At 36.1% G+C, this 14,651-nt stretch overlaps 4 protein-coding genes across 4 annotated transcripts; 2 read left to right on the plus strand and 2 right to left on the minus strand. All coding sequences in view use genetic code 12, as the record gives it.

Annotated features, from left to right (window-relative positions):
• Positions 1-2,540: 2,540 nt before the first annotated feature.
• Positions 2,541-3,521, minus strand: DEHA2E00484g (DEHA2E00484p; the record flags this gene model as incomplete). The annotated part of the gene is made up of 1 exon (XM_459348.1): positions 2,541-3,521. One exon carries the CDS (start codon positions 3,519-3,521, stop codon positions 2,541-2,543), a length of 981 nt encoding a protein of 326 aa, XP_459348.1.
• A 504-nt stretch (positions 3,522-4,025) lies between these two features.
• Positions 4,026-6,161, plus strand: DEHA2E00506g (DEHA2E00506p; the record flags this gene model as incomplete). The annotated part of the gene is made up of 1 exon (XM_459349.1): positions 4,026-6,161. One exon carries the CDS (start codon positions 4,026-4,028, stop codon positions 6,159-6,161), a length of 2,136 nt encoding a protein of 711 aa, XP_459349.2.
• A 2,788-nt stretch (positions 6,162-8,949) lies between these two features.
• On the plus strand, positions 8,950-10,686 carry DEHA2E00528g (DEHA2E00528p; the record flags this gene model as incomplete). The annotated part of the gene is made up of 1 exon (XM_459350.1): positions 8,950-10,686. The coding sequence occupies one exon, from the start codon at positions 8,950-8,952 to the stop codon at positions 10,684-10,686; it is 1,737 nt and encodes a 578-aa protein (XP_459350.2).
• A 319-nt stretch (positions 10,687-11,005) lies between these two features.
• DEHA2E00550g (DEHA2E00550p) lies at positions 11,006-12,754 on the minus strand (the record flags this gene model as incomplete). The annotated part of the gene is made up of 1 exon (XM_459351.1): positions 11,006-12,754. The coding sequence occupies one exon, from the start codon at positions 12,752-12,754 to the stop codon at positions 11,006-11,008; it is 1,749 nt and encodes a 582-aa protein (XP_459351.2).
• Positions 12,755-14,651: the final 1,897 nt, after the last annotated feature.

The following is a 14,651-nucleotide window of genomic DNA, read 5'->3' on the forward strand; positions in this document are numbered from 1 at the left end:
ATCGTCCCATAATGCTCCGTGAACGTGGCCACCGAATGGCCCAGAGTCCGTGTAATGGTCTCGTAAGCCAGACGGTTAATTTCGAGATCCACACTGACACCTTTGGTGTAATGGAACTCGATGCATCGCTTGAGGATCTGGCGCACCTCGCAAAACTTATAATCGCGCTGGTTATTCATGCCGTACGTGAACTAATACAGTACTCCTCTCCGAATCTTGTCCGGCAGCGTTGCAGCAAACTGGTACAACTTGGCACTGTTCTCCACACGCGACGGCTCCATTTACAATCGTCTGAAGACGAGTACATATCATAAAAACAATGACGACAACTCAGGACCGATTTCCCGGGTGATGGGGTCTTTGGAATTGGCCGATTTGTTATAGTTATAGCAAAACCCAAAAGTGGGGCCAAGGAAGTACACATCCCGATACATCTTGGATGTGCCCTCCAGCGATAATCGGTATCTCTGTTGACCGTGCCGGCAAGCACAGGATATGGAGGAGCGTGATGAAGCTAATCAACACCCTGGAATTCTCCTTCCGGAACAGGTCAATGTTGTTGTTATGGATCATAAGCACGCAGTACTTGTATTGCGAATACAGCGGTACTCTCACGCATTCAGTAAACGAAACCATACCATCCGGGCGTTGTCAACTGAGTAGTCTAATTCTTCACCGTCCGACACATTTCGAATGATCCCTTGTGCAAGATCGTACAGCCGACCGAATATCTTGTGGCTCACAACCACGTTGTCACGGTTGAAGATGTCTCCCGTGGAAAAGTTGAGGTGAAAGAGATTACCCTCGCTTCGAGCCAAAGATAGCCCGAGGTACATATAATGGGTGCGCACCTGGACCAAAATACGGTACAGACCGGTGTCCACAATAGACGGATCCTCAGCCTCTCGAAGAGGTACGCGGCAAGTGTGATCCCGTTTGATGATATCCAACAAAATGCTGGCCACATAGCATATTCCGCTCAACGACCAGTAATACTGCTTGGTCGGGTACTTAGCCTCTAGGTACCGAGATACACCACAAACGCATTTTCTTTTGACGACACAAGTTCTTCTTCTTCTTCTTCTTCTTCTTCTTCATTATTGTCGTTGTCGTGGCCATAGAGAGGATAGTACAAACTTGCCAAAGACTCCGCAACTGTTTGCAGCTGCGAGGACGATATTGTTGTATTCGTGGCCTCCAAATACTTCTCTGGGGTTTTTTTGTTGTCTTCGCCGTCTTCATCCAAGATAACTGCGGCTATGGCATCACTCCCAATATCGACTCCGTTGATATCTGGTTGCTGCTGCTGCTCATACCCCGCCACTTTCGTCGAATTCCTTTCTTATGCAGTGTTACATAATTCAATGCACGAGCTGGTCGATATCGCGAAGGGACCAAGATTAACAAATTAGTAACATCGCGGATGATATCAGGAGGATGGAAGAAGACGTATACGTTTTTAAACAATTTTAATATGCTGAATTCTAAGGGGACTACTATATAAAACACATCAAAAACAACAATTTGCAAGTTATAGTTGTGTCATATGACAAAAAATTAAAACCGCTGATTTTACATTCGCATTTACGAAGTTGCATTTCACTATATAGGTGTAGGTTGCACACGTTAATTCTTGATTTAGGCTTTTCGAGTCTCAAGTTTGAAATTCATATGTTGTGGCATTGAATGGTTACAATATGAAAAGCACAAGTGTATTTGAAAATATTTAAGTGGAAGCTCAGCATCAAATAAGATAGATAAAATCTTTCAACAAAGCGAACAACCATAAACGACTACGTTCCTAATGTGCAATTATGTGCTTTACTAAAATTCTTCGATAACGTAATAAAATTTCACTTTCTCTTTTTTTCCAGTTTACAAACATTTACGACATTGCACCCAAACGGGTGTGCACCTTAACTATGGGAAAAACGCGCAATCTCCAAGTGCAGGGGATAGTAATCAAATTTTATTTATCAGTTTGGCCATGGAAGGAAGTAAGCAGCGCAAAAACCTTTTTTGCTAATTTTCTGTCGTTTTGATAACCATAATTTATGCTGGATCAAAGACGTATTTCATGGGCCCTTTATTAATACAATTAGTTGAAATGGATCTCGATAGTTTATTTATTGAAGATGATATAATAAACGCAGAAAGTATCCTTGATAAAGGTGTTTTCAGGAGTTTTTTTTTTTGATGATTTCAAGAGTTTTATTAGTCACTTAAGCCAGAAACATTTATAACGTCATCCATATCAACTTTCTATCATTACAGGGCGTTGACTATGTATCACATTTTCAAAGTATCTGAAAAAGTCAGTTACATTTATACCTTCTAGCGCCACAATTCTACAATGTTTGTTTTGGATAATCATTTATACCTTTCTTCATACCATAATACTATGCTTGAGATCTTATTTCATCTAATCCTAAGTTCAACCAAACATTCTTTAAATTGCTTGGAATATTAGCAGCTATTTATACGTTAGCGTTTGCTCAGGATTGAACGGTATGATCACATGACATGTCAAGCTTCCCTATTTAGATTATTTGAAACCAAGCAGCAATTTCACCAACATCCTGATCCACAACATCTGGCTGATCATAATGTTGAAAATGGGACTTATCATTCCATATAAGTTTCTTTCTATCAGTTGGGATAGATTCAAAATGTCTTCTTGCTGCAGCATGGTTCATACAATTATCGCCATGGATAATTAAAGCGGGTTTGGTGAGCCTCGCAACACCCTCAACAGTAGAATAGCTAAAATGATCCAAGTCGCTCATGATTGCATACCGGTTATCGAATTTCTTCAAAGTCCATGGTCCATACCATGACCAAATAACTGGACCCGGTAACCCTGCTAAAGATCCAGTGTTTGGATCTGCAACTTTTGGATCAACCAAAGGCTGGTAGACAACCTCCCCAGTTGTGTCGTAAAGCTCTCGAGCCTTTTTTGCTCTCTCAATTCGGGCGTCGTAAAGTACTTTCCCTTGTTCTGGAGTAGGCATCTTCATTGTTGCGACATCAGCACCTGGTTTCCAATCAACACAACCAGCACAAATCATATAAATATCTGTTTCAAGGTCACGGTAGTAGCCTGAAACAGATGCTACGCCTGCAACTCTATCATCGTATGAAGCGATATCCAAAGATTCAGGTCCTCCTTGACAAACGCCAACAAGAAAAATTTTTGCTTTATCAATATCACCTCTTTGGACAAGATAATCGATACCAGCAATTGCATCTTCGTTCTTCATTTTAGGATTCTCTAGTCTTCTTGGTTCACCAGTGCTTTCACCAACGGTACGAGGATCAAAAATCAACGCAGCATATCCTTGATTTGCAAGACGGGTACCATATTGCATTGGAGCCTGTTCCTTAACAAAGGAATAAGGACCAATGATTACAACGGCAGGTGGGTTAGATACATTGTTTGGACGATATAATACCCCAGCAATATTCTCACCATGAGACGGATAAGTTACTGTTTCAGTTGTATAGTGACCAAGAAAAGACATGTTTATAAAATTTCTTGGACAATTTTCTGTTTTTTTTTGTTTGAAATAAATAGTAAGTTAGATATTTTTGCGGTGAAGCCATCCCATATTTATGTAGTCTTGAATTTAATATATTATGGATTTTGCCTCTAGTAAGTATGCAGCAATCAATGCGGCTTATACACTATGCGGCTTATAGCCGTCAAGTAGAAATTAGTTCCGTATTGAGAAATGTTACAAATAGCTTACATACGATTTTCTAATTAGATCAATTTCGTTTTTGCGTGTTGAATTCACATAAAGTGCGAGCCAATCGGACAAAATATTTCAAAATTCTTTTCTAAGAATAAACTTAAGATTGATCCGGGCACAACCTGTTGTAATTAGCTTCATCATATTTAACGAATGCTCCGGTAAAAACTTGATCACATAATCAGATCAAATATTCACGGATCTGGATCAAAGACTAAATTTAATTAGAGACCAAAATTCGAACCTTATGAAATAGTGACAAACATTTCTAAAATGAATCGTTCTAATTGTGAATTGAACAGCAGAACTAAGTTCTCCTACTCTTGTGGAAGATGCAGAAAGCGTAAAATTAAATGTGATCGTCAGCTCCCGTATTGTAGCTCATGCTTGGAAAAAGGAGAAACAGTAACCTGTAAATATGATTCTAACCCTTGGCAAAGAGAATTGATGGTATATGAGCCGGGGAATGCACAATTGAGAAAAGAATTAGGGATTTTGAAAACGACAGTAAGTTCTTTAGAGAATATGGTCGGTAATCAAAAGGCAGCCTTGGATGAGATGAGAAGGAACACAACCATAGAACAATCTGTGCGTAATGGACTAGAAGATCAGAAATTAAAGGTCAATATGTCCAATTTTCATAGCCTTCTCTTGAAGAATTTAAGATTGACATATTACGGGCCTACAAGTTACTTAAGCCTTTTAATGAATGACCAGTATGGTATTAAAGTTCTTGCGAAATACGCAGAACTTCAAGAAGAGAAAGTCTTGGAAACCGGTGGCAATGATCTAGACGCTAGCGTTTCAAACCATAATCGTATAGTTCCAGTTACAGAAGATTGTTCCCGTATTCCAGAACCCATGCAGCTAGAAATGCCATGTTTACCACCGTATGAAACTTTGATTTATTTGGTCGAGCGATTCTTTCAAGTATGTTATCCATTAGCTCCATTTCTCGATAAAGACGTTTTTATGAAAAATATTTCTCCCTTATCGGAGGATAGAGGCTATTCTCTGGAGAATATACTGCCAATTAAATGTGGAATACTATCAGCATTGTTGATTATGTTGAGATTTGCAGCCTTGACTTTGTCCTCAGAAAGTGATCCCACTGAACCCAAAATTACTATACCGTCTTCTTACATTGAATATTCCAAAATGTTACTTTTATCCCCAGAAGGATCTGGAAGAATTAATCTAGATATAATTCAAGCAATTTTACTTTTACGAACGTATAAGACAATCTGTCCTGAGGATGATAGTGAATCATCAGATACGAGGGTATTATTAGGTATTGCTATTGATATGTCAGTAATTCAAGGACTTTCCTTGAACATAAGGGTGAATCTGTTTATTTCAAAACAAGAATTATATATACGAAGGAAAATTTGGCTTCAACTTCTTTATGATGATAGTTTTAATTCATTTAATTTTGGTATACAACCTTCAATTTCTGAGTTTGATACCGAAGAATTCTCTAAAGGTTTGGAAGAGGGAGGTACTGTGTTTGAAGTTGAAGAGGAATTTATTATAAGACAACTCAGGCTAAAACTTTTGGGTGTATCAATAATAAAAAAAGTGGTCTTGTTAATGAACAATAGAAAACAAGAGATTAGTTTACTTCATGTTTCAACTATTTTGGATGATTTTGATAAATTATTATACAGAGAGATGTATAATTTTCAGGAATTAATAAATTCTGACATAGGTTTCACGAATAGCCATAAAAGTTATGGAGTTGTGGAATTTATTATGAGAATAGATCTCTATTATAAATCCTTCATGCTATATTACTTTTTGTTTTTAGTCTGGAATGATGAAATATCCTCGGGTTATTGTAAGGCTCATTTTCTACATTTGGCTCTTGAAAAAGGAATGATTTTATCTCTTTTAGGTGATTATTTCACAAAAGATACAACCTTATTCTTTGGAATCGAGTTTGAAAAGTTAATTGGTACTAGCATTTGGTCATCCTTAGCAAAGGTAATACCTCCTATGATATGCTTATTATGTCGCTCTCTTGACGGAGAATATAATTTATCTACTGCAGTTAAAAGCTTTGAATCATCTGATTTTGACATAAGATCATGGGCAAATATAGATATTATGGATAATACGATTTCCGTAAAAAATATTGTTATAAAATATAAAGATTTGTATCAAAAATGCATTCAGCTTCATGCTAAATATTTCATCACTTATAAAGTTGGAGTTTGCCTTCAATTTAGCTTGGATTTTATTCAAAATACATATCCAACACTTTTTCAAGATAGTCTTCTCTCAGTTAATAGTGATTTTATTGAAGAGATTGATAAATTTCTAGACGCCGACAATTATGACACTTTCAAGAATTTTATTGATTATGACTTCGATTATAATCTATTTCTGTCATTTTTGGAAGAGAATTAGATACTGGTTATTTGATGCTTCAATTGATGTCCTGTACAACAATCTCCGAATCGAATAACATCCCTACACCTCAACAATTTCATATATGAAGAACTTCGTGAATTTTTCTGCAGCTTCTTCTGTAAATGTGCTTAACCACAGCGACGAAGACGCTATAGTCAGTACCAAATATGCCGATGTAGCAGTTTCATTTATGCAAGCTCATGATTCCCAAACTCCTATTATTACTCCTGAGCAAGATACGGAGCTCAGTAGAAAATAATTATGGCGAGTCTTGGGCCTTACTTTTTTAATCAACATGATTATGTATATGGATAAAGCTACTTTATCATACAGTTCCATCTCTGGATTCTGGGAAGCTACTGGATTAGATCAAGATAAATATAATAATGTTAACACAATATTTTACGTTGGGTTCATCGTCGGTCAATTACCAGGTACTTATTTAATTCAAAAATTATCAATCAGTAAATTAATTTTTGGTATTACATTTTTTTGGTCCTTGGATATTTTCTTGCATTGTGCGGCTTATAATTATGCGGGTGTTATAGTGTTAAGGTTTTTCCTCGGATTACTTGAATCGGTTGCAATACCAATTATGCTTACCACCAATGGTATGTTTTTAAGTCAGCATGTTAGAGAACTGACTCAGCCAGTTTTCTACGCTTCATGTATGGCATCACCTATCCCAATTGGGTTCATAAGTGACGGTGTCTTGTACGCTGGTGCAGACATTGGTGATTGGCGAGTCTTGAATATTATTATAGGCGGATTAACCTTAATCTTACCCGTATTTGTTTTCTTCTCATACCCAGATAATCCAATTAATGCATCTTTTTTGACCACAGAAGAAAAGGTCTGGGTCATTAGAAAAGTTCAAAATACTTCCCACCAGTCTATTGAACAAAAAATGTTCAAAAAACGTCATGCAATTGAAGCTTTCAAAGATCCAATTTCTTGGTTAATCGTTGGTTTCTTCCTTTTACAACAGTTAGCTAACAACTTACCTTATCAACAAACAATCTTGTACGAGGAAATGGGTGGGTTAAGTAATTTAAACTCAACTTTAGTGACAGTTGCAGGAGCTGGATTTGCTGTATTTGCTGTATTTTGGTCATTAGCTGCATGTCTTTTCATGATATGGAAACCAAGAAAGACTTGTCTCACAATTATTTGGTCCACCTTACCATCCCTTGCTGGTTCAATTGCTGCTGTTTCCATTCCATTGACTAATGCTACAGGTGTATTGACAGCTATTTCCTTAGCCTCACAATCCTTTGGTGTTGGATGGATTTGTGCATTTGGTTTAGGACAAAGCACTGCAGGTGCAAGTTATACCAAGAGATTGGTCAGAAATGCAATGATCATGGTTTCATATTCTGTTGCAAACATTATCTCACCACAACTATGGAGAGCTAAGGGTGCTCCTAATTATATCCCTGCATGGGTTGTTCAAATTGTCCTAAGTTTTTTCACTGCCCCAGTTTTGATTGGTACTGTATGGTTTATTTTACATAGAAGAAACAAAGAGAGATTAACAACTTTGGATGAAAAGCTGAAGGTTGGTCATGTCAAGAACGAAGAAGGGGAAGTTTTCGAAGTTAACGTTGTTGCTTTAGATCTTACAGATTTAGAAGATAAAACTTTCATTTACCCAACTTAACTTTAATTCGTAATAGATTGTAAATATTAAAGAGGTTACTAGAAACTAAATATAGAGTAACTAAGCTTAAGAAATACCTAATTTAGATGCAATTCCCTGACCCCAACGCTTGCAGCAAAACTCTCGGCGATATAATTCACCTTGATATACTTTTCACTCACCAGCCTTAATTAAATGAATAGCTGGTTCTCTTTTTGCGGACTGAACTTATACATAAACGTTCTGATTTCTTCAAAGGATGTATCTAGAGAATTAAAACTTTTAGATTGTTATTCGTTTCATTTACGTTTCAAGTCCATACTATAAAATATTCTTAAAAGTACAAGGTATTAATAATATTATATTTATAAGAAGTATAAATATAATATTAGTGTATCATGTATGTTGAAGTAAATTCTCAAATCAGATTCAGGTTCAATTCAATCAAATGCAGTATTAATTATAATATATAATTTACTTAATCTCTAAATATTATCTACATTCTAGAGGTCCAAAAATCTCTTTATATTGAAAAAGTAAATACAAGAATAGGATTACTCTTCCGGTTGTTCCAAGTTAACGGCTAACGGGAAGATATATTAGTAAAAGCCATAAGGCATGAAAACATTATATCCAATGATAGCTCGAATAACTGTAAGCAAATGTACTCTTCATGATAAGTATTCTGATTTTACTGAAATAAGAATTCACTAAATTAATTTGCAGCAGATGTACAAATTTCTTTATAAATTATGTCTTCTCATCGAATAGTATCGACTGGATTCAAATTGGTAATGGTATAATTTTGCAAGAATCATAATGTCGAGATATTATGCATTTGTTACATAAGCGATTAGACTAAAGTTAAATAATTCGTTCAAATTATCGCAAAATATTTCGCTTGGTTAAATAAACCCCACTCTCAAAAATCTAGGCACAGTAAACATAATGAACAGAAAATTCAATAGATTGAGCAGCAATTTCAGCGAAGGGTTGAGCGAAATATATAGCAGCAAACATAGCGAGAATGGAGAATATAGAAATATGCGAAATTACACAAGTACAGAGAATATACAGGCGATATAAATATAAATATGTGTAAATTCTCTTTAATTTTTGTTTCAATTATTGAAATATCTACTCAAAATGACAGTTATTGAATTGAATAAAGCTTTAAAGCCATCATGGTGGAAGGAAACCACCGTCTACCAAGTCTATCCTTCTTCCTTCCAAGACTCTAATGGTGATGGAATCGGTGATCTTCCAGGTATTACTTCACGCTTGGACTATATCAAGTCTCTCGGTGTGGATGCAATTTGGTTAAGTCCTTGTTTTGACTCTCCCCAGGTTGATATGGGCTATGATATTTCGGATTACAAGAAGATCTATCCTGCTTATGGTACAATGGAAGATGCAGATGAACTTATCAAAGGCGTGCATGAACGTGGATTAAAAATCTTGATGGATCTTGTTGTTAATCACACATCAGATCAGCATCCATGGTTCAAAAAATCACGCTCTAGTATTGAAAACTCATACCGCGACTGGTATATCTGGCGTAAACCGAGATATGATTCAGAAGGTAACAGACAACCTCCAAATAATTGGGCTGCTGCTTTCGGAGGAAGCGCATGGACCTTCGATGAAACAACTCAAGAATACTATTTGCATCTTTTTGCAGTTGAGCAGCCAGACTTGAATTGGGAGAACGAAAATGTCCGTGCAGCAGTTCATGACATTATGAGATTTTGGTTGGATAAAGGCGCTGATGGATTCCGTATGGATGTTATCAATTTTATTTCAAAAGACCAAAGATTCCCGGATGCTGAGGTTAAGCATCCAAATGCTAAATATCAGGATGGTTCTCCCTATTTTGCTTGTGGACCGAGACTACATGAATACTTACAAGGAATTGGGCAAATCCTTATCGAATACGACGCTTTCAGTGTTGGCGAAATGCCTGCTTGTAATGACCCTGAAGAAATTATTAAGGCAGTTAATATCGACCGTCACGAATTGAATATGATCTTCAACTTTGAATTGGTAGATATTGACCATGGGAATGAAGGCAAGTTTACAGCTGGAAGCTGGAAGCTCGCTGATGCTTATAAAATTATCAACAAGTGGCAAACATTTATGCAAGAGAATGGTGGTTGGAATGCTATTTATTTGGAAAACCATGATCAACCACGTTCCGTTTCTCGTTTTGCTGAAGATAGCCCAGAATTCAGAAAGATTAGTGCCAAAATGGTCAGTACTTTCTTAGCACTTCAACAAGGCACATTATTTGTTTATCAGGGACAGGAACTAGGGCTCAAGAATGTCCCAGAAACATGGGATATTTCCAACTACAGAGATCTTGAAGTCCTTAACCATTATAATGAACTAAAAGAAGATGGCGCATCTCCAGAAATTCTTAAGGCAGCCATGGCTGAATACCAGAAGAAATCAAGAGATAATGCACGTTATCCAGTTCAATGGGATACTTCAGCTAATGCCGGCTTTAGCTCGTCAACCCCATGGATAGATGTCAATGAGGACTACTTGGAATGGAATGCAGCAGAAGAAGAAAAAGATCCGGAATCTGTTTTAAACTATTGGAGAAGCATTTTAAAAATTAGAAAGGAATGGAAAGATATCTTGATATATGGAAGGTTTGAAATGGTTACAAGTATTGAAGACGAAAAGGTCTTGGCATTTAAACGTACTACTAGCGATAAGAGTGCTATTGTAATTTGCAACTTTTCTAGCGATGCTGTTCTGTGGACCATTCCTGAGGAATTTGAAAATAGCAAAGTTATATTATCTAACTACGACAGATCAAAGGTTTCTGGACCAAGTGTTGAATTGAAACCCTATGAAGCTTTCACTTTACTTAAATAAATATTAATGATTATTTAGAATGTTCTATAAATGTACAAAATTAACCATTGGAAACAATTTCTAATTTGAGTTTATTCTTCATAACCTTCTTTTCCACTCCTATTCAAATGCACAAGTAGTTTGCTAAAAGTTTAGTCAAATAACTTTGAGTAAATCCCATTCTAATTAGTTAAGACTTCTTGAGGGTTTAAGATTCAGGTTTACTTAAGTGTGAAGCTATTAATAAATAACATTGAAGTAATACATATATTTTCGTGTACATAAAAAATATACTGTAAGAGAAACTAAGCCAAGTGTAATTAAGAAATCATGGGCATTATTATACTTTTCCAGTATTATTGGCAAACTCATTCTGCTCAACAAGCTGCTTTATCCCATCATCTCCTAGTTTATGGATGTAGCTCTCGGCATCAAAAACAGAAGCTTCCGTATTTTTGAAGTCTCTTGATTTGATATTTTGTTGGAAAAGATAATCAAGATCCGCAAAAGTTTTTCCCTTGGTCTCTGGTAAATCAAAAAAGCACCAGACTGCACAAACAATAGTGAATCCTGACCAGAAAAACCCAACCTTTGCCAGCCAATCCCAAGCTCCTGGATTAAGCATATAAGGAGTAAGTATACTCAAAACTATTCCAGAAATATTGTAGAGGTTTCTAGCAATAATAATACTCTTTGCGCGAAGACGAACAGAAGGTATTTCAGCAACAATACAATAACATAACGGACCGACAGTTAAATCGTAGACCATAACGTAAATAATTAGAAGAGTGCCAACACCCCACATAGAATTCTTATCAGTTGAGCAGCCAAGCCCGCCTATCACCATCAATATTACAGCTAAAGCACAAAGCCCTCCAAAATAAATTGTAAAGCGACCAAATCTCTTAGACAAAAACCAAGACCCAATAGTGCCTACAATACCAAGTGCAAATTGAATAATTGTAAATGTAAATGACATCTCTGGAGCCATACCTGCTTGAATATAGAAGTAGCTCGAATAACTCAAGAGAGTGGCGCCACATAGGTTTTGAGTTAGCCAAGTCAATGCAGCAATTCGTGTCCGACGAAGCTCTACACCTTTGAAACATTCCAAATAAGAAGGTAGCTTTTTTTCTTGCTGCTCACCTTTAACTGTCATTTGCATTTTTTGTAACATCGCTTCAGAAAGTATATTTTTGTCCACATTTTTGTTTTCAGTAATGAGCCTCTCAATCGATCTCTTGGCCTCTTTATATTTGTCATTCTTGACTAACCAATAAGGTGATTCTGGAGCAAAAAATACACCGATGATAATTGGAACAGGCCATACCCATTGAATAGCAAATGGTACTTTATAGGATTGCTCTGAGGTGCTAGTAACAAATGCCCGCATTACACCAGCTGAGAGTAATTGCCCAAAAATCCAACAAATATTGGAATATGTCGTCAAGTAAATTCTCAAAACCATAGGACATACTTCAGAAGCATAAGCAACTGATAATGTCTGAAAGGCACCCCAGGGAAAGCCTAGTAAAATGTTACCTGCCATTAACATACCAATATTCTTTGCGAAAAAAACAATGAAAATAAAAATTGCAACCAAGATCAAGTTAGCTATAATAGTTTTTCTATATCCAAACCTATCTGCAAGAATACCAGCAAACCAGAGTCCAATTATAGAACTAGCATTACCACAAGTACCCATGATGGTCTGATATTTTGCCGGAATTTGATACGATTGAGAAGATGGCTCAAACATACCAAATTTCTCAGCAAATGCAGGCATACCATATAATGATCCCATGAGCGAAGTATCATAACCTTCCATAACCAAAGCTGTTGATAGAATCACTGACCATGCAGCTGCTTTGGGATATGTTTTCAATCCCTCAAGTAGTGACATCTCTTTTTCTTGCTTGTCGTTATTTCTTGCATTATCCGAAATGTCTAGAAACTTTTCGATATAATCATTAATATCCTTATCAGCGGTAGGATCTACTTCGAAATTCACCTGTTCATATTTAGTTTTGTTCTCAATTTCAATATTAGGTTCCACTTCGTTTTTAACGATAAAAGATAAGCGTGACATATTCCCTTACTGACCTTTAAATAGCTATACTATAAATTTATCCAGAACTATTCTTTTTATATCAGTTTATATGAAGCTGTGATTTACCCAACTAAAGCTTATGAATAATTCGTTTAAATTATCGCAAAATATTTCGCTTAGTTAGATAGATAATCTCCATCCTCAAAAATGTGAGCATTACCACTAGTAAACTACTTCTTTTAAAATTTAGCTATGAAAATAAATACATGCTTGCTATTTTATGGCTGTATGGTATTTACCGCCTAACTTATAAACAGAGGATTGTTGTATATTTGGAAAATTAGGAATATTGCTTATTATTTTAATTAATTGTCATTCTAAATAGCTCCCTGAATACATGCTCATCCATAAAAAAAAATCTCGATGTAGCAAACAATTTTAAGTTCAATTATGTATCAATGCCGCATTAGGTAATATATATTATATTTCAAGATATCAGCAACCCAAAGACTTTTTGAAACCAACAATTTTAGTGGCACGCTACATATCGTGGCATAAATCCTACAATTTGATCAAAATCTTGATATAAATTCCGACAATTGCTATCATCCACATCGTCTCAATCAACCCAATCTATGCTCATTCCGTCTTCCCTCGAAATCAATAAATTACTGGCGCAATCCCAGCATATGCCAGACTTTACCCAAATGATGCAAATGGAAAACATATACTGCTTTGACTGACTGCGTGTGAAACAGAGGTCCCGTAATGCTCCGTGAACACCCCTCCGAGTGTATCTCGTGGCACATCTCGAGATTGACACTGAAGTTCCTGGTGTACTCAAGGTACACAACTCGAGAATTTGAATTATACTCAATTATCTCCCCATTCGGTAGGTTGCAACAGCTTATTTTTTAGATTGTTTGTCTGTAAAGGTTTGCATAACAGGGAGTAGTGATAAAATATTATTTCAAAGATTAAAATATGGTCTGTGGCCCGATGTATTGAAAGTTGGATTTTTTAGGATTAGTCGAATTCGAAGCGAGCTTTGCACAATTTGAAACCTTTCTGATCCCCATGAAATCCACTTTTAATTCATATTTTCGAAACTTCTAGTAGTTGAATGTACTTTTGATAAGCTACAATGCTATTGTCATATAGTGGTCTTCGATATTTTGTGAAATTTTATCATAACTTGCAAATATTCACCGTTTTCTGGAAATTTCTAATTAAGCTTTGAAGAACATAAATACACTGGCGTCCAATAAATAAACAACCAGAACTTAAAAATAATTTTTCATTGGAGTATTGGAAGCAACGTATTATTCAAAGCTCACACTTAAAAATACGAAGCTACAAGGTATATCGTCTATATTATCGATTCCTATTCTTGAACTTATTCCTGAAAATGCGCTTAAGTATATAAGGACCTTGAATAATATATATGTCTCGATATATTTAGCGGCCGGTTTAGTATAGTAGATAAAATGTGGCTATCCACGCAGCGCAAGGAGAGTGGGTCTTAGCCCAACAAGATTCGGTCGTTACACTACTAATTGCACATGAAGCTTCTTCCGGGCTTTATTTTCCAGCAAACATAAAATTAGAGAAATACATAACAACTAAACATTAAAAGTAATATAGTTGTTGCTGTCGATACTCATGTTAGATTTATAGTTACTGCTAATGATGTTTTACATTGTTTCACAATACGTTCATTCGGTATTAAAATTGATGCTTGTCCTGGTCGTTTAAATCAAGTTAGTGCTTTAATACAAAGAACTGGAAGTATTCTTTAATTGGTATTTATGAACGCCGAAACCTCTCAGAAATTTTTTCGCAAAATCAAGATATTACAATATGCCCTCAAAATTAGATAATTGAATCATTATGGCAGTTTTACGTGGATCAGCAGCAGACAAGGGCGGGTACTATT

The sequence above is a fragment of the Debaryomyces hansenii genome (assembly GCF_000006445.2).
Source record: "Debaryomyces hansenii CBS767 chromosome E complete sequence".
NCBI classification, from domain to species: domain Eukaryota; kingdom Fungi; phylum Ascomycota; class Pichiomycetes; order Serinales; family Debaryomycetaceae; genus Debaryomyces; species Debaryomyces hansenii.